Source organism: Glycine soja, chromosome 17 (genome assembly GCF_004193775.1).
Source record: "Glycine soja cultivar W05 chromosome 17, ASM419377v2, whole genome shotgun sequence".
Taxonomy (NCBI): Eukaryota; Viridiplantae; Streptophyta; class Magnoliopsida; order Fabales; family Fabaceae; genus Glycine; species Glycine soja.
In genome coordinates, this window is record NC_041018.1 from 14,186,514 (window position 1) to 14,210,119 (window position 23,606).

Consider the following 23,606-nt stretch of genomic DNA (forward strand, 5'->3'; position numbering starts at 1 on the left):
CCAGAATAGGCTTTTAGCTCCAAGGTGGTTCAACCCAACTAGAGTTTTGTTTGGCTGGGTAAAAAAAGTGCAGAGGTATTTTGGCCCAGCCATTTCTTGATAAACAAAACTTCCAATAGGTTGTGAGACACTGGTAATTTTTGAATCAAGATAAAAAATAAAAAGACCCTTAGAACATTAATTAACAAAAGCCTTTAATTAAACATTGTGTGCATTGATATTAATTTAAATGAAATCTTCATGCATAAATAAATAAATGGTTGTCTTGTAAATCAAGGAAGTCTAACTCATTTGGTTGTACAAGATATGTGTGTATTATAAATCCTTTATTATCGTATTTAATTCCTTATGAATACAAAAGAAGTGGTTGTATATATAGGAAAAAAAAAAGAAGAGTGAAAATTAAGATGTGTCTTGGTGATAAAGATTTGATCACACTACAACTATTATATAGTTGGATACTTTGAATCAGATAATTAAGATTCATAATGAAAGTGAAGAATTTTTTTTAATGAGAACCAATATGATGAGTTTCTATGCATACACCATCACACTCGGGTACATAAGTCTAGAATACATTATTTGCTGTCAAGTATATTGTATTCTTCTTCTTTAAATGATAAACACGAATTTTACAATTTTGGAAAGATATTATGATCTTTATAAACCTCACAGAATTACGTCCGTCTAACCAGAAATATCATTATTATTATTATTATTATTATTATTATTATTATGTACACAATAAGTTAGTTGACTAGAAAAAAAAGAAAGCATAACCTAGGTTCCTTCCGTCCTTGGGTGTTGCCCAGTGGCTTGGCCACTGACGGAGTGGGTCTTTGCTCTCTACAAACGATGGGGTTCCTTCTTCGATCCTAGGGAGTTCTAACTACCTCGGTCTCTAAAGTTTTTCCTTGTTTTTCCCAATCGCATGCCCTATCACTTTTTCTCATCTTGGGCTATGAAATAGTTGTCAGTTTGAACTGCTCTTGATGGGGAAGGACAAGGGTCGTCAATCGCACTCAGCTGCAAAGCAAATTATGGTGAAGGGTACTACCTCAGGTTCAGGTAAATCCCAAACATTTGCTACTTCTGGTCTGGCTGGTTGCTTGGATGTTGTCCAAGCAAATCAAAATGCTTATACTGCTTCACAGGATAATCTTGTAGGCAAGGTGCTCATAAAAAAGGCAGGGACAAGTTTTTCAAAAACTGATGATGTCGCACACCAAGTGTTTGATAATTTGTCGGAATGCAGTGCTGAATCTGAATCTTCCCCAGAGGTTTGTTGCACCTTAGGGGACAATGATTCAACCACTGATGATGATTCATCTCACTCCTGTGGCTATAAGTCATCACCACTGCTAGACGACAATAAGGCTCCCACTCCTTGGGTCAATCTATTCAAAGATAACAGAAGCCCTTCCAAAGGTTTTGGAATGAAGTTCTCCCCTCCACCCTCTGATGATGAAGTGTTGTTGGAAGAAACTGATTTGCAACCCCAAGAAGAGGCTTGGGGACATAGCCTTATTGGCTATGTGGCTGGTCGATTCCCAGGAAAGAAAGCTCTGCTGGATTGTTGCCAAAAATGGGGAGTCAAGTTTTCATACTCAACTCATGAAAGTGGTTGGCTGGTGTTTAAATTTGAGTCTGAGGATGATCTAAACCAAGTCCTCTCTGCAGGCCCTTACTTCATATTTCAAAGACCCCTACTGCTGAAGGTTATGCCAGCATTCTTTGACTTTGGCAATGAGGAGCTCAACAAGATCCCTATCTGGGTTAAACTCAGAAATCTACCTCTGGAGCTTTGGAATCCTCAAGCCTTAGGGAAAATCCTGTCCATGATTGGTTCGCCCATTCGATCTGACCATCTTACTGCTTCTAAGGGGTCTATTTCTTTTGCTAGAGCTTTAGTTGAGGTTGATGCTTCTTTGGAGCTCATCGATGAAGTGCAATTTAGAATTCCTATAGGGAAGACTTTTGTGCAAAAGATCGAGTATGAAAATAGACCTTCTTTTTGCACTCACTGCAAGATGATTGGGCACCGCCTCACTAATTGTAAAACTGTCACTGCAAATAAGCCTGTTCTCATCACAGCCTGCCGCACCTCGGATCAGCCACAAGTGGGTGATTCAGCAATGCCCCCACATACCAATACAGCAGGCCCCTCTGATAATCCAAAGAATGTCCAGACTAATTTGTTTGTCCCTCCTCATAGAAAACATGTTCTGGTTGCAAATCATGTTCCTGTCCTTCAGAATTCTTCTGACCTCAAAGAAACAGGGAACACTGAGTTGGATGATCCTATAGAAGAGGGGTTTGTTCAGGTGAAAACAAAACACCAGAAAAAAAGGTAAAAAAGTGAAACTCATAAAGACAACCCGTATTGAGGATATGCAAGCTGATGTCCAAAGAGGAAGAAATCTTAAAGCTGTAACTAGGGTCGAGGAGGCTTCCTCCCGTCCGAATCCATGATCATTGCCTCTTGGAACATCAGAGGCTTTAATTTGCCTCTGAAGCATCATGCGATGCAGAGCTTCCTTCGCTGCAAGGAAATTAACGTCATGGATGTGTTGGAAACTAAATTGAATAAGGCTTCAGTTGAGGAAATCATGAGAAGAAAGTTTGGTGACTGGCACTTCACCCATAACTTTGCTTCTCATAATGCTGGCAGAATTCTTATCCTCTAGAAGCAGGATAAGATTCATCTTTCTGTTTTGGAGACAAATGCCCAATTGATTCATTGTGCTATTGATTGTAAAACCACTGCCAAGCGCTTTCAGGTTTCATTCATCTATGGTCTTCACTCCATTATGGCAAGAAGAACTCTTTGGATAAATCTGAATAGTATCAATGCTAATATGAATTTCCCCTGGCTCCTCATTGGTGACTTCAACTCCATTCTGTCTCCCACTGACTGTTTCAATGGAGCTGAGCCCAATGCTTATGAGTTGCAAGATTTTGTTGATTGCTATTGTGACCTGGGGTTGGGGAGCATCAACACTCATGGCCCCTTGTACACGTGGACTAATGGCAGGGTGTGGAGCAAACTGGACAGAACTTTATGTAACCAGGCCTGGTTCAATTCCTTTGGAAATTCTGCTTGTGAAGTTATGGAGTTTATTTCTATTTCAGACCATACTCCTCTAGTTGTCACCACTGAGTTGGTAGTGCGTAGAGGTAATTCTCCATTTAAATTCTACAATGCTATTGTGGATCATCCAAATTTCTTAAGAATTGTTACAGATGGCTGGAAGCAAAATATTCATGGCTGTAGCATGTTCAAGGTCTGTAAGAAATTGAAAGCTCTTAAAGCTCCCTTGAAGAATCTTTTTAAGAAGGAGTTCAGCAACATCTCCAACCGAGTGGAGCTAGCTGAGGCTGAATATAATAGTGTGCTTAATTCTCTAAAGCAAAATCCTCAGGATCCTTCCCTTCTTGCTCTGGCAAACCGCACTAGAGGACAAACCACTATGCTTAGAAAAGCGGAGTCTAAGAAATTTTCTCAGCTCATAAAAAACAAATATCTCCTGCAGGCTGATAAATGCTCCAAATTCTTTCATGCTTTAATCAAGCGCAACAAACACAGTCGGTTTATTGCTGCCATAAGGCTAGAGGACGGGCATAACACTTCCTCCCAAGATGAAATTGCCCTTGCTTTTGTGAATCACTTTAGAAATTTGTTTAGTGCCCATGAGCTGACCCAAACTCCTTCCATTTTGATCTGCAATAGGGGTCCTAAGGTTCCCACCGATTGCTTTGCGGCCTTACTTTGTCCTAATTCTAAGCAAGAGGTTTGGAACGTTATTTCTGTGATGGATAACAATAAAGCTCCTGGGCCAGATGGTTTCAATGTTTTATTCTTCAAGAAGGCTTGGAATATCATTGGTGATGATATCTTTGCAGCGGTTAATGAATTCTTTACAATTGGAAAAATTCTAAAGCAGCTCAACCATGCTATTATTGCGCTTATTCCTAAGCATGATCAGACCTCCCAGGTTAACCATTTTAGACCCATATCTTGTTGTAATTTGTTATACAATTCTGGCCAACCGCATAGCCCTAGTGCTTGAGACTATTACTGGGGAAACTCAAACTGCTTTCATTAAGAACAGAAAGATGATGGACAACATCTTCCTAGTTCAAGAGATTTTGTGCAAATATGCCCGAAAAAGATCTTCTCCGAGATGCCTCCTGAAAATTGACTTACATAAAGCTTATGATTCCATTTCCTGGGAATTCTTGGATTGGATGCTTAAGTCCATTGGCTTCCCAGCCCAGTTCTATACTTGTATCATGGAATGTGTTTCTTCCACTTCCTTTAGTGTGGCAGTCAATGGATCCATTTATGGTCACTTCAAAGGGCAGCGAGGTCTTAGACAAGAGGATCCTCTCTCCCCTTATCTGTTTGTGCTCTATTTGGAGTACTTTTCCAGAGATATGAGCAGCCTCAAGGATGATGCCAATTTTAAATTTCATCCCAGCTGTGCAGGTATTCAGTTATCTCATTTGGCTTTTGCAGATGATATTATGCTTCTATCTAGAGGAGATATCCCTTCTGTGTCAACTATGTTTGCCAAGCTTCAGCACTTCTGTAGGGTTTCAGGGCTTTCCATAAGCTCTGATAAATCTGCCATATACTCAGCCAGTATTAGGCGTCATGAGCTTTCGCATATTCAGCAGCTTATTGGATTTAGCTTGGGTGACTTCCCTTTTAGATACTTGGGTGTTCCCCTTTTATCATCTAGATTAAATGTATGTCATTATGCTCCCTTGCTTTCCAAGATTACTGGCCTGATTCAGGGATGGAGCAAGAAGTCTTTATCTTATGCAGGTAAGTTAGAGTTGATCAGAGCAGTTATTCAAGGAATTGTGAATTTCTGGATGGGGATTTTCCTTTGCCGCAATTTGTTCTGGACCGGATCAATGCTTCATGCCGTAATTTTCTGTGGGGCAAAGCGGATATTGGCAAAAACAAGCCCTTGGTTGCTTGGTCAGTAGTTTGTTCTCCAAAAAAAGAAGGGGGTTTAGGCCTTTTTAATCTCAAGGACTGGAACCTTGCGCTTCTTTCTCGTATCCTGTGGGACTTTCATTGTAAGAAAGATTCTCTATGGGTTCGGTGGGTTCACCATTACTATTTCAGAGGGAGCGATGTGTGGAATTACAATACTTCTTCATCAGATTCAGTTTTGATAAAGAAAATCATTCAAATAAAGGACTTTATTATCTCCAAAGAGCTAAGTACAGAAGAGACCAAAAAGATGATTCAATCTTGGAGCACCAATGACCAATTGCTTGTTGGCAAAGTGTATGAATACATTAGAGGTGTCAAGCCTACTGTTAGTTGGTGTTATGTTATATGGAACCCAGCAATCCCCCCTAAGATGTCTTTCATTCTGTGGCTTGCTAAAAGGAACCGACTGCTTACTCTTGACAAAGTTGCTTTTTTGAACAAGGGTTCCCTCTGCCCTTTATGTTCAAATGAGGCTGAGTCAAATGCTCATTTGTTCTTTTCTTGCAGGAAATCTCTCCAAGTTTGGGTTCACATTCGTGATTTGGCTCCTTTCCGCAGGCGTTTCACTTCTTTACAGCGTATTACTTACTCTTTAATTAGGGGCAGATCCACATCAGGTGTTCAAGGAAAATTACGTTGTCTGGCTGTAGCAATTACAGTCTACTGCATCTGGCTGTCTAGGAACAAGCTGATTTTTGAAGATTATCAATTTTTTGTAATAGAGGTTATTAGCAAGATTAAGTTTCTTATGTATAGGCAAGCGCACCTGTTGCATTTGTTTTAGCATCTTGATATAGGCCTTCTTTTATTAGGGAGGCTTTTGATTTTCTCTAGCTGCGGGGTATGCCCCGTTTATTGTTGTATCATTTTGAGTTTAATATAATTTACATTTTTCCCGAAAAAAAAGAAATAGCATTATGTGATATCCGTGATCCACTAATTAAGCCACTGACGCTGTCCAGCTTTATGCATTTGGGAACATGAAGATTAAATATTTCATTTCCCTTTGTGTTGCGATTTACTTTTTCTTACATTTTGCCACTATTTTACTAAGACAAAATAAATTAATGACGACAGACATTATAAGTATAAATTTACTCGGCTGATTCCTTGAATTTTTATCAAATTTTTAATAAGGTCATTGATTTTTTTTCCGTTTTAATTGAGTCCTTCAATTTTTTTTAATTGGATCCTATTTTTTAATTAAGTCAGATCTAATTAAAAAACCAAATATAATTTGAGAGAGAAAACCAAAACTCTACGGCTAGATTACATAGAAAAATAAAAAAAATAGAAGTACTATTTTAAGTCTAATTGACTTAATCAACTAAAACTACCTAGTTATTTGCAACAAATAACATAGGGTAAGAAAAATAATTAAGTTGAAAAAATAAAGAGAAATCAATGATTGTTAATGAACCATCATACAAAAATTCTCCATCTTGATTCAATAGCAAAAAATTAACAAAAAAAAAATAGTGGCTACGAAAACAAGAATCAATCACGCTTCAGTTGAATTAAATCCAAACAATGAAATAATTTGTTGCTTGGAAGAACCTTTGTGATTATATAAGAAGGATTGTAATTAGTGGACATCTTCTTGACTATAATTGATCCCTGACCAATAACTTCTCTAACAAAATTTAGCTTAATACCAATGTGTTATTTCCTCTCATGATACACAAATTTTTTGGATAAATCAATGACACTTTGGTTGTCATAGTGTACTACGATCACTTTATCTTGTATCTTTGGCCTCTTTGCAATGCCTTCAAGCCATAGAGATTCTTTCATAGCTTTCGTAAGAGCCATATACTCAGCTTCAGTGGTTGATAAAGCCAGTACCTTTTGAAGGCTAGCTTTCCAACTAAATGCAGTGCTAAAAGCAGTGAACACAAATCTTATGAGGGATTTCCTTAAATCTAAAAAACCAACATAATTAGAGTCTACAAAACCTTCAATATCAGTTGTTCCTCTGCTATATCTAGCTCCACCATAAACCAAAACTCTCGCAAGTGATCCTCTGATATAACTGAGTATCCATTTCAGGGCTTGCTAGAGTGCTTTGCCATGAACCTAATAACTAGTGTAATACCCCATTTTTCGTCAAATAAAAAAAGTCTTTTTTAAAAATTAATAGTTTTTAGACATTAAATAAATGAGAGAAAATGATTTTTGTTAATTAAAATAAGGGTTTCATAATATTAGAAAATAAATAGAGTAAAATGATGTTTTAAAAAATAAAAAAATGTTTTAATTAGTTATTTATTCAATAAAAGAGTAAAATAGAGTTTCTTTTTATAAAATAATAAAATAAAGAAAAATATAGTAAATGATAGACTGAGAATAAGAGACATATTAAGTCAGTTTTTTCATCTATGATACGTCTCTACGCTCTCTCTTCCTCTCTAATTTGTTTTCCTTTTCTTCCTTTCCCAAAACCTTATCTTTTTCCTGCATGCAACCAAACATGTCCCAGTAAAAATATAATCATAGACTTGTTAACCGTTGGGTCATCGTGAAATTTGGACACCACCTTCGGAACTCATTTTTGCACATTCCCAGCATTGGGATTGATAAAGACAATGAAATTGAGACTCCAATCCCTTCCCTTCTCCTTATGTCTAACGCTTGGAAACCCTAGTAGAGCAACCAAAAGAAAAGCTTGAGGAATCTTAAGGAACCACTACAGATGTCAATATCACTACTGGACTACACTCGTAAGCCCGCTTAGAGGTAAAAGATGAATTTATTGCAATTGGGATTACAATGAATATGCGTAGGGATCGTTAGAGGATTAAATTAGGGTTTATTTCGAGATATTTATTGTATTGTAATTCTTCCTTTATGATTATAATTAGGAGATTGTTGTGTTTGATGGACCAATTGATGCCTGAATGTGAATTGGTAGATAAAATTAAGTGCTCTTGGTGTTTTTGTGTTTTGACCTATGATTTTGATTCCTTTGATTTTGATATGATTATGTGTGTTGCAACCTACCCTTCGGTGGGAGGGTGAGGCGAGATAAAAAGGTCGTCTTCCAAAAAGGAGAATGCGTGGGAGTCGCCACCAACATTTATTCGAGGAAAACGCTAGAAAAAATAAAAAAAAGAGGTCTACGAATTTCAAAGAAAAAGGTTCGAGAGTTATTTACGTGCGGTGAAGGTATTAGCACCTCACGCGTCCGTCACAAGGGACAACAACCTTTAATCGAGTGTGCAAAAACTTGACTTCAATATTATTTATTTTTCCCTTTTTATGTTTCTTTATTTTTTTGGGGTCGACAAGGGTGATGCCCTTTCTCCTACGTATCCTCAAGTGCGATGAGAAATTCAGACCTACATAGTTCTTTAAAAGTGAGAAAGTTGTGTGTTGAGCTGATTTTAACTTTTGAAAGGTTCATTTTAACCAACAAAAACAAAAGAGACCATTAAGGCATTGGACCTTGAATGGATTCAAGCGACTTTTAGGGATAAAAACTCAATTACATGCTAATTTCATCTTGGTTTTACTCATTAGCTTTCAAACTCTTTAAAAGATGATTTGTGATGTAAAGGATTGGTCAAAATTCATTTTACAAGAAGAAAAGAGATTACTGATGGTAGAAGAATGAGATGAAGATGTGCAAAGCAACAAAGGGTACCCCTTAAGGGTGCATAGATCATACCCAAATTATGAAAACAAATACTAACTGGATGACAAATGAAGAACGATGTAGAAATTGATCATGGTCATGATTCGGTAGTGCCTCAACCTTGTTTTCTCTTCTTTCTTCTCCTTCTCTATGTTTTTTTACTGAAACCTCTCAATGTTTGAAAGTTGACCCTTTCTTCAGCCCCCCCCTCATGCCTATTTATAGGAAATAAGGGGGTTTGGGACTTTGGCAGCTCGCCTAGGCGAGCTGTTACTTCAACCTAAAGTAACCTTGCTCGCCTAGGCGAGCTGGTTATTTCACCCCTAATCTATTTGGGGGCCCAGTCAAGCTAGAGGCTAGCCTGGGTCCAGAAAAAAGCTAAAAATGACCCCTTTGCCTTCCCTTTTGGGTATTTTTTGCATTCTTCACCAAAACGTTGAATGATCTTTCATCTTATGCAGTAACTGGTGTCGAACAGCTCAATTCGGCTAGCGAGAATAAAAATATCAATGAATGATAGTCCCCAGACAAAATTAGGGTCTGACAGTTGCCCCTCTTTACTTATCTTTTATTGAAAATGAAAAGGTAAGTAAAGATAAGAACACTAATTTCATCCAAGCGATCTTGCTATCCGACTGACAACTGGCAAAAACCAAAGCAGTGAAACCTATCAAAAGAATAAATGTATGAAGTATCAAGAGTACCAAACAACAGACTTTGAAGTCTTGAAATGTAAAGAAGACATTGAAGTCTTAACAAAAGACATTGAAGTCTTTGAAAATGTAAAGAAGACATTGAAGTCTTGGCAGAAGACATTGAAGTCTTGACAAAAGAAATTGAAGCCTTTGACATGTAAAGAAGACATTGAAGTCTTGACAAAAGACATTGAAGTCTTTGAAATGTAAAGAAGATATTGAAGTCTTGACAGAAGACATTGAAGTCTTTGAAATGTAAAGAAAGACATTGAAGTCTTTGAAACCTTTCACTAAAACACGAACATGCTTGGTAAAGACACAAACCCCCAAACCGATCAGAACAACATACATTTTTTTTGAAAAAAAAACAATGTGACTAATGGGGAATGAAAACATGTAGATAGAATTGATCATAAAAAAAATGAGATTTAAGACATTAACATTTCGTTTCTAAGAGAACATTAGAAGAAATACTAGGTCCAATCGAATAGAGGAAAACCGCTTAAGGTGTATAAAGTTTCACACAGGCAAGAGTTTCATCTCAATTCCAAATCACAAATATGTCATAAATTGACTTTGAAAGTTATTTCCCATCAAATCAAAGATAATATGCTTAATCATCAGGGATCAATAAGACTTTATAAGGTCGTATTTTGTAGGAAATTTTGGCTTTGGTTGTTCTGGCCTTACCCCTTCCTTTTTCCCTTTATCTTTTGTTTGGTGTGGAACAGGAGAGCAGACACAAAGATTTGGTTAGTAACTAAAACAGGCGACCACTTTACACCCCCCCGTGTCTTAACCAAGTTAATATTGCTCTTATCTTTTGCTTTTTTCTTTTTGACAATTCTGCACATTGTTCAGACATCGTCTGGTCCAAAGAACTTGTTTTTCTTTTCTATTTTCCTTTACTCTTCTTCTGTCTTTGATTAATTTTTTTCTTTCTTTTTTTATTTTTCTTTTGCTTTTTTTCTTTGTTGTTTTTGTTCTTTGTGCTTTTTTTTTGTTTTGATGAACACCTCTAACCAAAGATAATAAAAGATTCGCTTGGAAGATCCCCCTGCTCTCTCATCCTAGGTGATGGCAAAAAGTCGATGTTTGGCGCAAAAGGCTTGAAAATGGCAAAACATAATATATATGGGGACATCTGTTTGGCCAATGGCTCAGAAAAAGGGAATGCCCATATCATTTTCATGAAATGCATATTATGATAATTAGAAATTCATGCAAAATCAATCATAGCTCACATCCATGCGAACACTCAAATATAAGGCTGTGGCCACACAAACACTAAGGTTTAGGGTTCGTTTCCACATTCAGGCTAAACCAATGTTTCAATGATTGCTCTTTTATCAAGTCATACAAAACATCCGAGTCCATTTTGGCATTCAGGAAAGTCTTTCATTGTTTTCACCCTCCAGGTGCACATTTCTTTTTCTCAAAAAAACCTGTGTTTTGATCCGCGAACTTTCCAAAGGAAACTGGCGATTATTTCCTTTTTAAAAAGCATGTTAGTTTTAGTTTTTTTTTTTTTAGAAAAAGTTTGAATCCTAGGCAAAGTTGTAACCCGAGACTGCACTTATTAAAGGGACAAATGGCGAGTGAAAGAAAAGAAACCATACACAAATCCTTTTTGTTTAGTTTTTTTTCTTGTTTCAAACAAACCATCACAATGAAATAACATGACAACATACTGGAAGCGATAAAATAAAGACAAGTTCCATCACAATGAAATAACAAACAAAATATTGAAAGTGATAAATAAAATAAAGACAAGTTCACAATTTTAAGAGATCCTGGTCAAGCAGCTCAATCTCCTCAAAGGAAGAAGTTCATCACATCGGTCATGTCATCATCATCCTAAGCTCCATCTTCATCTCCTGGGGCCTCTGGGGGCCCTACCCCTGCCTTTACAAGAAGTCCATCACATTGGTCATTCAGAATCATGACCAACAACTCCTGATGAGGCTCAGAGTTCATAAGCAGCCCCAACAGAGAAATCCTAGCTGGGGTTTTGTTTAATTATTCAATCACCTTGAACTGACTTTATTGGATGATCCTTGGGAACTCAGTCACCTCCTCAGCTGATATTCCCTTCTTGCTAAAGTCATCCCCTTCCTCTGCAATCTTTCCAATTGGGACCTCATCATTCGAGGTCAGGCCCACCTTATCTTTCTCGCCTATATCCACCTTTGCCTTCTCTTCGTCTTTGGACCACATTGGTAGCTCGGGCGCCATGAAGATCCATCCACTATGAGTCATGTCACTCATACTAGATATATTTGTAACATTAGCGAAAGGTATATCATCCTTAACATGTATGACAAACGCGCCTTTCCTTCTGTCAGGCCCTTGTGCAGTGTACTTCCATGGCACCGCTTTATCACTTTTGTAAGGGAAGGGCACACGCTTCTTAGCAGTAAAGGGCTGGAAACCTCAGGACCTCTGAGTGGTGACGTCCCTGGTGAAGTGGATCACCAATAACTTGGGTTTACTCGGGTTTTTATCATCTGACTGCATGCATACATCCCCCTTCCCTTTCTTCGCACTATAGACTTCAATCTGGCCCTTGTTCATCATTCCCTGTAGCAACTATTCCACCATTGGACACGTCTCCATATCGTGCGATGCCCCTGGATGCATTAAACATAAATCTCCTTTGTCACCATCAAGGCAGATCATACTAGCCTCGCACAATGCTTCCAAATGAACCTTCTAGAGGTTGACACGTCCCCTATCTGCTTAAGCTCCCGGGGCTTTCATTCTTCCACTGCATTAACCGTTGAGCCTCCACGACTGGCGAGTGGATTGGTCCTCACATTCGGACTATCCTCTTGAAACGTCAGCCATCCTGCATCAATCAAGCTTTGTACTTTGTGCTTGAAGGCCACCCACTGCTCTATGGAATGCCCCAGAGCACCACCGTGATAGGCGCAGGTTGCATTAGGATTGTACCATCAGGGAAAAGGAGACTGATAGACTTTCCTAGGGCTCACCATAGCCATTTGGTTGCTGAGCAAAGATGGTAGTAGGCCGGCATAAGGCATCGGCATCAGGGTGAACTCTGAGGGCTTTCTTTTCGGGAAATTCCTCCTCGGGTTTGTGTTTGTGTTGGGATTGGTGTTTCCAATTGGTCGAGGTTGTACGAGAAATGGGTTTTGTGGGGGAAGTCTTTGTGGTAGAGTGGGAAATATTTGTTCGATGGGCGCCGATTTGGGAGGAGTTCTGATTTTGGCTAAATAATTGCGCTGATGCGGGGAATATGGGTAAATGGGGTTGTGAGGGGTTTGGTGGGATTTTGGCCATGTGGGAGTTGAAGTTATGGCATGGGCATCTCCCTATTTCTTCTTAGCTCCACCCATTTCGGACCTCCTATTGCTTGTACTCGTTGAAGCGGTGTAATCGAATTTTCCCCTTCTTAAGCCCACTTTAATTCTCTCGCCCATAAACACCAGATCTACAAAAATCAAAGGCATATAACCCACAATTTTCTCATAGTTGAACACTAGTAATGTGTCTACTATCATGGTTATCATCTCCCTCTCCATCATGGGAGGTGCTATTTGGGCTCCCAAATCCCTCCACCTCTGGGCATACTCCTTGGAAGACTTATGCTCCTTCTAGCACATGTTTTGCAATTGCATTCTATTGGGAGCCATGTTAGAGTTGTATTGATACTACCTAATGAAAGCAGCCATTAAGTCATTCCAAGAACGGATCCGAGAAGCTTCCAGGTTAGTATACCAATTGATCGCTGCCCCGGCCAAGCTTTCTTGAAAAAAATGCATCAATTTTTTTTCATCTTTTGAGTATGCCCCCATTTCCGACAATACATCTTCGAGTGGTTCTTGGGACAAGTGGTCCTTTTGTACTTGTCAAAGTCTGACACCTTGAATTTGGTAAGGAGGACGACGCCGGGCACTAGGCATAATTCTGCCTTGTCGGCAAAAGGGTAGTCACTAATCCCCTCAATGGCCCTCTGCCTTTCTTCTACAAGATCAAATTTCTCTCTTTCTTCCATGGCAGGAGATAGTCTCCCCACTGATGTTAAAGGGCCCCCGAGGTATTGGGTTGAGGCAGGCCACCAAATGGTAGTCCCTCAATGGCATATGCAGGGTAAGGCTCAAACTTGCCTAGGGCGTGGTCCAAGGGCTCTTCACGGGCCTCGCCCATAGGTTGAGCAAAGGGTGCATGCCCTAACTGGGGTTGATGCTTTCAAGGAGAATGGGAACAAAGTGGTTGCCGTTCTCGTTGGGCACATGCTCAAACTTTCCTAGGGTGTGGTCCAAGGGCTCTTCACCTTATTTTTATCTTCTTTCTTCTCCTTCTCTTTGATTTTCACTGAAACCTCTCAATTTTTGAAAGCTGACCCTTTCTTTAGCCCCCCTCATGCCTATTTATAGGAAATGAGGGGGTTTGGGACTTTGGCAGCTCACCCAAGCGAGCTGTTGATTCAACCTAAAGTAACCTTGCTCGCCCTGGCGAGTTGGTTACTTCACCCCTAAGCTATTTGGGCACCCAGGTGAGCCAGGGTCCAGAAAAAAGCTAAAATGACCCTTTAGCCCTCCCCTCTGGGTATTTTTGACATTCTTCACCAAAACATCGAATGATCTTTCATCTTACATGGTAACTGGTGTCGAATAGGTCAATTCGGCTATCGAGAATCAAAACATCATTGAATGATAGTCCCCGGACGAAATTAGGGTCTAATAGTGTGAAATTATTTGAAGGGTTTTACTCCTCATGTCTTAAGAAACATTTTTGTATATTTTGTTTGCGTTTTGCACAATATTTATTAGATTATCATGATAAATTGCTATATTGGGATCATGAAATTGTGATTGAAATTGTGTGTAAGTGATAAATTGAATATGTTATGAATTGTGAGATACATATTGATCGAGGCTGTACCCGAATCAAATAAACATTAAAAATGCAGTATCTAGGAAGTGATCCTAGGTCGTCTCCCAACGAGCAATGGTCAACCAAATGTTCATAATAGATAGTAATAAAACAATAACGAATTGGGGGGAGGGGGGTTGTTTTTTTTTGTAAATTAAACAATGAGCAAATTTTAATTAGAAAATATCAGAATTAAAACACGTTGTTTCCGCTTGATTCATAAGCAAGTCTCTTATCCTAGGTTACGAGAATTTATCCTTTATCAGTTCAACCACTTAATCCAACCCTAAATTAAATTACTAAGCGAAATTTAACACAAGGCTATCATTATGTGATTAAGCAACACATACACCAATTAATCATGAACAAAACTGATCATTAAGCATGAACGTAAATTAAGCACAGAGACAATTAATCAAGCACTAAGCATGCATGGATTAATAGCAACAAATATAGAGTAATTGGTGAAGAGGAAAACTGATCAGAATTCAATAGAAATAATAAAACCTCAAAGAGAGCTGTGCTTGATCCTCAAGAGAAAACAACACTGGAGACTTAGCCTTCCATTAATCATTAGAAAACAAAATTGCAGATTGAAGCAAAAAAAGAAATTTTATTGCTACGTGAATAGTAAAAATTGGAATTGTAAAACCTAAAATTATTCTTTCTTCATAAAACGAAAAAGACTAAAACGAAAAGAGAAGAGAGAGAGCTCAACCTAGAACCTTGGTGCTGTTATATAGTTCTCAGTCCCAAAGCTTACAAATCTGTTTTAAGTCCAAACCCATAAATAAAATAAAATCTAGATAAGATAAGATAAGACAAAATCTAGATGAAATAAAATCTAGATAAGATAAGATAAGATAAGATCTAGATGAAATAATATCTAGATGAGATAAAATCTAGATATGATAAGATAAAATCTAGATGAAATAATATCTAGATGAAATAAAATCTAGATAAGATAAGATAATATCTAGATGAAATAAAATTGTTTGCTCTCTTCAAGTCCAAGCCTAATTCCGGATTCAAGCCCAATTGCTTATAATTCTCCTGAAATTAAATTAAAAACACAAAATTAGTCCAGTAGGCCCAATTGATAAAACTGCATAATTATATTGACAATTAAGGCTAATCAGTAATTAAAACGGTGACAAAAAGTGTTAAGAAATAAGAGAAAACGATGACACATCACATATGTATTAAGATATTGTATGCATTAAGTTGTGAGTTATGAACTATGCAATCACACAATTGTAAGACCCTTTAAGGGAGAAGAGTTTTTTGCGTGATGAGAATTGTGATGGGATCCACTATGAGAACCCAACGAGTTAAATTACTTTGAAGCACAATGAGTTAAAATGATTTTGAAAATAATTGCGTAATTGTGTGTATTGCATAGTTCATAGGTAAAGTCTATGTTTGTGCCATGTATATATTAATACTATGTGATGTGTATATGATTCATGAGGTATGATAACATGCTGCTTTGAGATTATAACATTGTTATTGAGATTGAGTATAAGTGCAAAGTTGAACATGTGTAAATTTGTGAGATACGCGTAGACATGTGACAATGGATTGTGACGTTGTGAGATGTTAAAATTGTGGACATGGAATTTGGTTGTGAATAAGTGTGTGCTTAATACCTGAGGTGATATTACTTATGTTGTGAGTTATGAATTGTACAATATCTCGAGTGGTGTTTACCTTGAGAAAAATATTTATTTGCGAGGTGTTAAAAGGGAAAGCGTAGGGTTCCAAGTTAGGAGGAACCTGAGGTGTTAAATTGTAGCGTAATGCGTGAGATGTTAAAAGGAAATTGTAGGGTCCTAAGTTAGGAACCTGCACTACTGGAAAAAAATATTTCAACGATGGTTTTGAACTATCTTTAAAGGCAACATCATGAAAAATCAAGACTTTCCACGATGGTTCTTAAAAAACCGTCTTAGAAAAACGTTATTCTATGATGGTTTTTAGGCAAATAACTGTCTTAGAATAGTGACATTGTAAGACAATTTTCACTGAAAAGGATCTTAGAATCTCTTTTTTACAAAAAATTAAAAGAATTAATAATTATAACAAAAATCATCTTAGAATGTCTACATTCTAAGACGATTTTTTAAAAAACTGTCTTAGAATGTTTTTTTTCTAAAATAAATTAAAACATATTGAGTATTCTAAGATGGTTTTTCCAAAAACCATTTTAGAATCTATACATGAAAAACCTTCTTACAATATTTTTTTTTTAAAAAATAAAGATTCTAAGACGATTTTGGAGAGAATCATCTTAGAATGTCTTTTTAAAAAAAGATAATGAATTTGAGCATAACACAATGTATTATTATGGGCATTCATTTCACATCACAATTTTCATAAATGTGGTAATAATAATAATAATAATAATAATAATAATAATAATAATAATAATAATAATAATAATAGAACTCTTAAGCAAAAACATATTGCAATATCATGTATATAGAGGATCTAGTAGAACCTAGACCCATTGAACACGTGAGTCAAGCACTATAATATCTCCAATAAAAAAAACTTTGATGGACAAAACACAAAATATGATATGGACAAGACAATAAAGGTCCATTTAAGCGGTTAAAAATGTAATTTTATAACAGTGTTTTTTTTCATAAGCATTGGATCATCTACTGAGGTATTGCCTTTTTGAGGGTGGGGGCATAAATAATTTATTATAAGTTTTTTAAACATATTATTCAATTAAAAAAAATACTTTTTTTCTTTCAAAAGAATAGCTAAATCAAGTAAAGTGCAATCCTAAGAAAAAGTTAGTGCTAACTGCAGAGTCTGAACACCACTGCAATAAGCTCACTTTCATGTCCAATGTTGGGCCTCACATCAAAGTTCAAAAGTATAGACCATGCAATGTTTGACATGCTCAAGCTTTTCATCCATCTCCCAAGATGTTCCATTGAAGAAAAAAGTGAAGGGAAATAACAACAAAAATGAAGACAAAGGGAGTATTGTCAATCTGTTTCTCAGATTCAAGAGTTTGTTATTGGCAAGTATTGACTTTTAAACTAAGGAAAAAATTATTTTCCTTCTATCTTCTATAAATGAATGACAACATAATGAAAAAAAATATAAGATTATTAGAGTATACACCAGTCAAGATGCTTATGACTCATGCATGTTATTTTAGAGCTACACTATTATAAAAATTAAAACACAACTTTTTGTAGTTTACCAAGTAACATATGTGTATGTGTAATTAAGAGTTGAAACTTACAACAACAACTTCTTCTTCTAGAAGATCTTCAACAAAAATAGTTCCCTTCTTAGAAGTCTTCAAAACTTCATCAGTTGTACCCATCCTGCATTGTAAGAGGAAATTGAAGAAGAATCAGGATCCCATAGTTCAATTTCTTAATGTGTGTGTGTGTGTTTCAATTGTATGAAGTATTTTAAGCACAACAATTACAATATAATCCTAATGGAAAATGATTCAATGCATATGTACAACATATTAAGTAGCTAATATCATATGATTCATTTGCATGTCAACATTGATTCATGAATATTTCTCACCCCCGAATGATACAGGTAAAGGAAAATATTATCACAAGCATAAAACCTAAATGCCTTTAGTAGACCAACTCATCTCTTGCCATAAGGTCTAGGTCCAAATTTGGGACCAACAAACCGAGAGAACTGAAGCCGCAAGTGACTAGACTCAGGATTGAGTTCATCAACTTTATAACATGTGCCACCCAACCACAATATCGGCAAACACTGAAATTTGGGTACGTAGAGAAGGGACTCCAGTAAGTCTAGTTAAATACAAGTAGAGCATGCCAAGAAGTTTAGAATTTAAATACTTGTAATAAGCTAGGAATAAGTCCTGCATAAAGAGCTGGAATCCCTCAATACTCAACTACTGTGGCAAATTTTGCAAAAAAACTTAATTTTTTAGGTTGGGATTGCAATTAAAGTTTCCTTCTCACTACTTCAAATAGGTATGTAGCAGCTTCTGCACATGCACAAACAATAGCCCCATTCAAGAAATTTTCCACAGAAGGTGCCATACTTATAGTTGATGGTACTAAACCCTTGTAAAGAGAAAAAAAATTCCTCTTATATGTTTATGCTTCTGTTTCTATTAATTCCAAACTTATTTTTCTTTTACATATGATTCAAGTGTTCAAATTGATATGGCCATAAAATAAATTTCAATACTCTTAATTCAGCTAATCAAGAAAACATAAACAGACTAATTAACTACATGTTGCACCATTTTCCAAAGATATATATATATATATATATATATATGAAAGCAAAGAATAACACCAACCCATGTTTGAGATGGAATAAAGAAAACACAAGTGCAAGTGTAAGCCTGGAATGATTTGCAGGGACACAAAGCTATATTCTAAACAAATCACTTAATTATTAAAAAGCTATATCAACATGACCCAAGAAAAAAAAAATGTGACTCTAGAACCATAAAGAAAAAGTGGCAAGATATATGTAGTTAATCTCTTTCAATATACCTGAATTGTCATGATAAAAGTGTGTAATTATATTCCAATGCTTTTTTAAGATGATAGGAAGAAAAGTGTTATTAACTGTCTAAATCACACCTTGAATTTGTAACATTACAAATGAATAACATGTTATAAAAGATGAATATGAATACAAAAACTCCACATTCACATTAAAGTGAATAGAAGATCATACATACACTTCTTTTCTTTCAAAACATGCCTTAGCATAATTTAGATATGACGGTCACTGCAAATTGTAATTATACTCCAAATGACAAATGATAACCACTTTCAGTTAGCTGTCTATATAAACTTCAATTATGTAGTTCATAGGCTAATTAATAGAAAAAATTCCCTTGCATAGAGAAGCGGTAACGAGGAAGGGAAAATTGCTTCCTTGGGCAGCAAACTATGTTCATTTCCACTTCCACTTCCTCCATTTTCTAGGACATGACATGCACAAATACAAGATGCACTTGCATTTCTAGACAAAGCATCAGGCTCACATTTAGAGCACTCATTTTTTCAGAATTTAAACTAATATGCTACAAAAATAGAAGCTTGGGCATCCATATGAATGAGAGACCTAAAACAAAGCATGAATAAATAAAAACTAGCCTAAGGATATGTAGCTTTAAGCTTTTATAATATAATTATCATAGAATAACTCCCAACAATTAAGCTTTTATAATATAATACATAACCTCATAAGAAGAAAACAACTGCCTTGAAAAGCTTATACCTGAATCAGTTGGTTTCTGGATTGTCAAGCTGCATTCACATGTATTATACCTGACTCAGTTCAAATTCTGTTAAAAAATTCTAAACTTTTACCCCCTTTATTTGAATGTTAGGTAGTGAAATTGGCTTGCCTCGGCCCAAGCTGCCAGCTGTATTTGTTGGAGAAGGTTCACCACATCAGGAATAATCTTCATCATTTAAGAATGACTTACATTTTGTCAACTGATTAGTATTATAGTTTTAGAAGCTCGTTAAGAAGCACTACTCAATCATACGTCTCACGTACATAGCACACTAATGTTTACAATAATGCATTATAGCCAATGGCTTTGTGATATTCTGAAATCCGTGAAATTTCCTTTTTCCATACCAGATGGCATGAAGATATAAAATATAATTAATACCATCGTCGTCAAAGTTGATCATATAACAAAATTGTCACCCCACACACATTCGAAGATGATTATTAAAAACCGTTGTCGTTTTGCTGTCATAGAATGTAATTTTTTTAATAGTGCTCCCATTTTATGTTCCAAACAATCCCCCAACAAGGTGGGGCTTGTAGTACCTTTTAGAATTAATTAATGATAAATGATTGTATTTTCTCTCGGAACCCAATGCCTAGCATCATTATCTTTAGTTAATTTTGCATACTTACTCTTACGTTTTAAAGTGGATGAAGCGGGAGCATGGACCAATAACTCTAAAAGAAAATCTCCAAATTCAGTTTTTAATTTGAAGCTTCAAATAAAACATGGCTGCAAATTCCTTTCACGGAAAGGAACACTTCATTATATTGCAACACTACTCTTCTGCGCAGCCTTCTATAGTTCGGAGCTAGAAACAACCGAGATTCACATGAATTACAAGATCCCATATGAAAATCATTAATATTGAGTATAAGTGGGTTAGTCATTTAGTCGCATCTATCACCCAATTATGAAAATGTTAACTTGTATACCCATTTTTCACGTAATATTTGAAATTCAAAACATTTTTCAACTTTCGAAATATAAACTTGCTATATTATTTAACTAAGAATACTTTGTGAACTAACATCACTCTTTTTCCTTTTCTTTTACGAAGGGCCATCAACCCTAGAACGAAATATTATATTCATAAACTAACAAGAAGTGGAGGGAAAATTGTGACTGAGGCCTAAAAGGTAACCTAACCAAGTTCATTGCTAGATATTATCATAAGCAAAATCCCGATAAATAATTCACTCAAATATCATAGTAATTTCACTAGAAAAACTTAAATGAAGTGTCATTAAATATAACAAAATTTAAAAATTGTTCCCTTACATTTTGTGTTTAACCTTTTACATAAGAATCAATTTATAATATTTCTTACATTAATTATTCTTACAAAAATATCCTTAATTATGAGTTATTTCTATGAATTTAATAAATAGTAGGTGCATGAAATATATTAATGTCTTAAGCCCGTTGAGAGTTTAACTTTATCTTGTATTAAGAATACTTTGCGAACATTATTTTTTCTTTTTTTACATGCATAGATAATTAAAATTAAAATAATTGTTTTTTTTAATTACCATTGTGACTTTCTGGTGGGATCTTGAAATATTTTTACAAATTTTGATTTTTTGGATTAGATATGAAACTAATCATCAAAGACTTAGTTACACTTAAAATTTGTCGTTCCTCTTTAAGAATGAATTATGCAGGATATAAAGTTTTAAAATTAGATAAATGTACAAAAATACCATTGTGCATAAGAAAAATCTTTGCCGGTGACCTTGAAAGAGTAAAGGCAGCGTTAAGAAAGTCTTTTTACCAAAAATCGGATGACTCCCGCTCAATCCCACCTCCTGCTCGAAGATAGAAATTAAAGTTGTGGGCCTCAACATATTTGTAACTTAACTCTCTTTGAAATCGTGCTTACCTAATTTAATTGTTGTTTCGCATTTTCATCTTTAGCGTGTTATTTCTGTCGCTGGAATTGAACAGAGCCCAAGTCATTAACTTTGCAATAAAATTGTGATCAACATGTTTGATTTATATCAAACACGTCTCAGTTGATTGAATAATGTATGTGAATCATAATAATTTTAGTATTCAAGTTCAACAGCTCTCTCTTTATTAAAAAAAAAAATGTTTGATCCATGTTAGTCTAAACTTAATTGAAAATATATTTTGATTACCCAAAAATGAAGTTTATCATGATTAAGCAAATGCAGTGGTAAATTCAATATAAAAAAAATATCCTTGAGATTTTATTCTACTTTGATAGCAAATCAAGCTTTAAATAGTCCCATAAAAAAGACGCGAGAAACTCAAGTTATTATTTAGAAATTTATATCCATTTCTTAAAGTGGCAATGCAGTAATTCATTAGAGTCCACTTAGTATGACAGGAGATTTGAATAATAGTATAAAATCTTAAGTTCAAACATTATTAACGCCATTATATATATATATATATAAAAAAAAAGTGGGAATGCTATAGATCGATCATCAATTTGATGGCAGAATTTTGAGACAAGCACTTAAACAATCAACATCAAAAACTTTAGGACATAAAAAATCGTAGTGCAAACCAAACTAATAAATTTGTATTCTTGATATGATATTCTACACATTAGATTAACGTTTGGTATAGCCGACCAGTTTTCCTAATGCCAGCTTTATTTGGACAATAATGATATCGCTTGGAAAGTACGTTACTAATTTATTAGAACTCCCACATTTTCTTCCATCTTTACACACTTTGCACTGAATTGATTTGGTATTTGTGAGCCCAATTCAACCAAAGCACTCTTGCTTTACTTTGACCCACATCCTGATGCAGAACCCTTTTCCCCATTTGAGCAAACTTTAATTTTTTACTGAATGTGAAGGATAGGATTATGCATCATCCTCGGTCAACTAGTCAACATTTGGAACAAACTAGCCACACGCTTGGGTAGGCATACATAGCCATCGTACCATATTATGCCTGTCTTTGGTTGCCCTGCATTGTCATCTAAAAGAGCTTAAAGGTATTTGTTTTTTCAATTTAATTATTAATTATTAATTCATTGTTCATGATTGTTCATTTATTAATTTGTTTTCGATCTAGATTGAGTACTATGAGAAATGTTAACAAAAATCTTGTTTCACACACTCTTCGCAATTATATTATTGAATGAATTTCGTTTAGATTATATTAAGGGTGTGTTACGAAAGGCACAAAAGCTCCACAATCATCATTAACAGAAACACAAACAGAGCAAGCAACAGAGCAGTTATTAGCAGAGAAGAACCAAAGGCAGAGAAGAATGGTGATCAAACCACAGTACCTGAAAGACTTTATTATCTAAAAGAGAAGGAAGGCTAACATGGCTTAGAGGATGGCCCATTATAGAATTATCCTATCTGCTAGCTTTACAATTCTGTTATGATGGAATCTTCTTGAATCTTTTGAAACTTTTTCTGTTAGGCCCTATTACCAGAATTTGTCAATTATGTTAGCATCAATTCACAAAATTCTATATAAAGCTATTACCATGTAATGAAAAAGGGCAGAATGAATAAAACTCATCTTTTCCTCTATTGCTTCTGGAGAGTCCTAGCTCTCGAACTCTAGGAATTTGCAGATTAGGGATTCGGCCATAATAACTTTGGTGCTTTCATTGAGAGAGTTGTCCATGGCTGATTCCACACGATCCAAGTCCAACATGGAACGAATCGAGGAAGCCATTGTTAAATTAGCCTCCAACCACCTTCACATTTCCAATAAGTTTGATGTCCTTCTCAACCGTGTTTCCACCATTGAAGCCAATCAACACAACACCCCTTCCCATTCGTCTTCTTCCACTAACCCAATCTCTTCCAACACCACAAATCTCTTACCTCGTATAAAATTGGATGTTCCTCACTTCGATGGGTCTGACTCCTCGGGATGGATGTTCAAAATTAACCAGTTCTTTGCTTACCATTCAACCCTCGAGCCCGATCGTCTCACTGTTGTTGCCTTTGACATGGAGGGCCCAGCTCTCGCATGGTTCCAATGGATGTTGCGGAGTGGACAAATTTCCTCTTGGCTGGGGTTCTTGCAAGCCCTCGAAGGTCGATTTGCTACTTCACAATATGAAGCCCCCAC

At 36.1% G+C, this 23,606-nt stretch overlaps 1 protein-coding gene across 1 annotated transcript; it reads left to right on the plus strand.

Annotated features, from left to right (window-relative positions):
* The first annotated feature begins 992 nt into the window (after positions 1-992).
* LOC114391466 lies at positions 993-4,202 on the plus strand. The gene is made up of 3 exons (XM_028352477.1): positions 993-2,324; positions 2,688-3,995; positions 4,113-4,202. The coding sequence occupies exons 1-3, from the start codon at positions 993-995 to the stop codon at positions 4,200-4,202; spliced, it is 2,730 nt and encodes a 909-aa protein (XP_028208278.1).
* Positions 4,203-23,606: the final 19,404 nt, after the last annotated feature.

What these genes read in the sequence shown, in the direction of transcription:
- LOC114391466 (XM_028352477.1), top strand. Translation starts at nt 993, where the DNA reads ATGGGGAAGGACAAGGGTCGTCAATCGCACTCAGCTGCAAAGCAAATT. An exon ending in TAGAAGAGGGGTTTGTTCAG is followed by an intron (nt 2,325 to 2,687) that starts GTGAAAACAAAA and finishes CTTATCCTCTAG; the next exon opens with AAGCAGGATAAGATTCATCT. An exon ending in AGCATGATCAGACCTCCCAG is followed by an intron (nt 3,996 to 4,112) that starts GTTAACCATTTT and finishes CATTAAGAACAG; the next exon opens with AAAGATGATGGACAACATCT.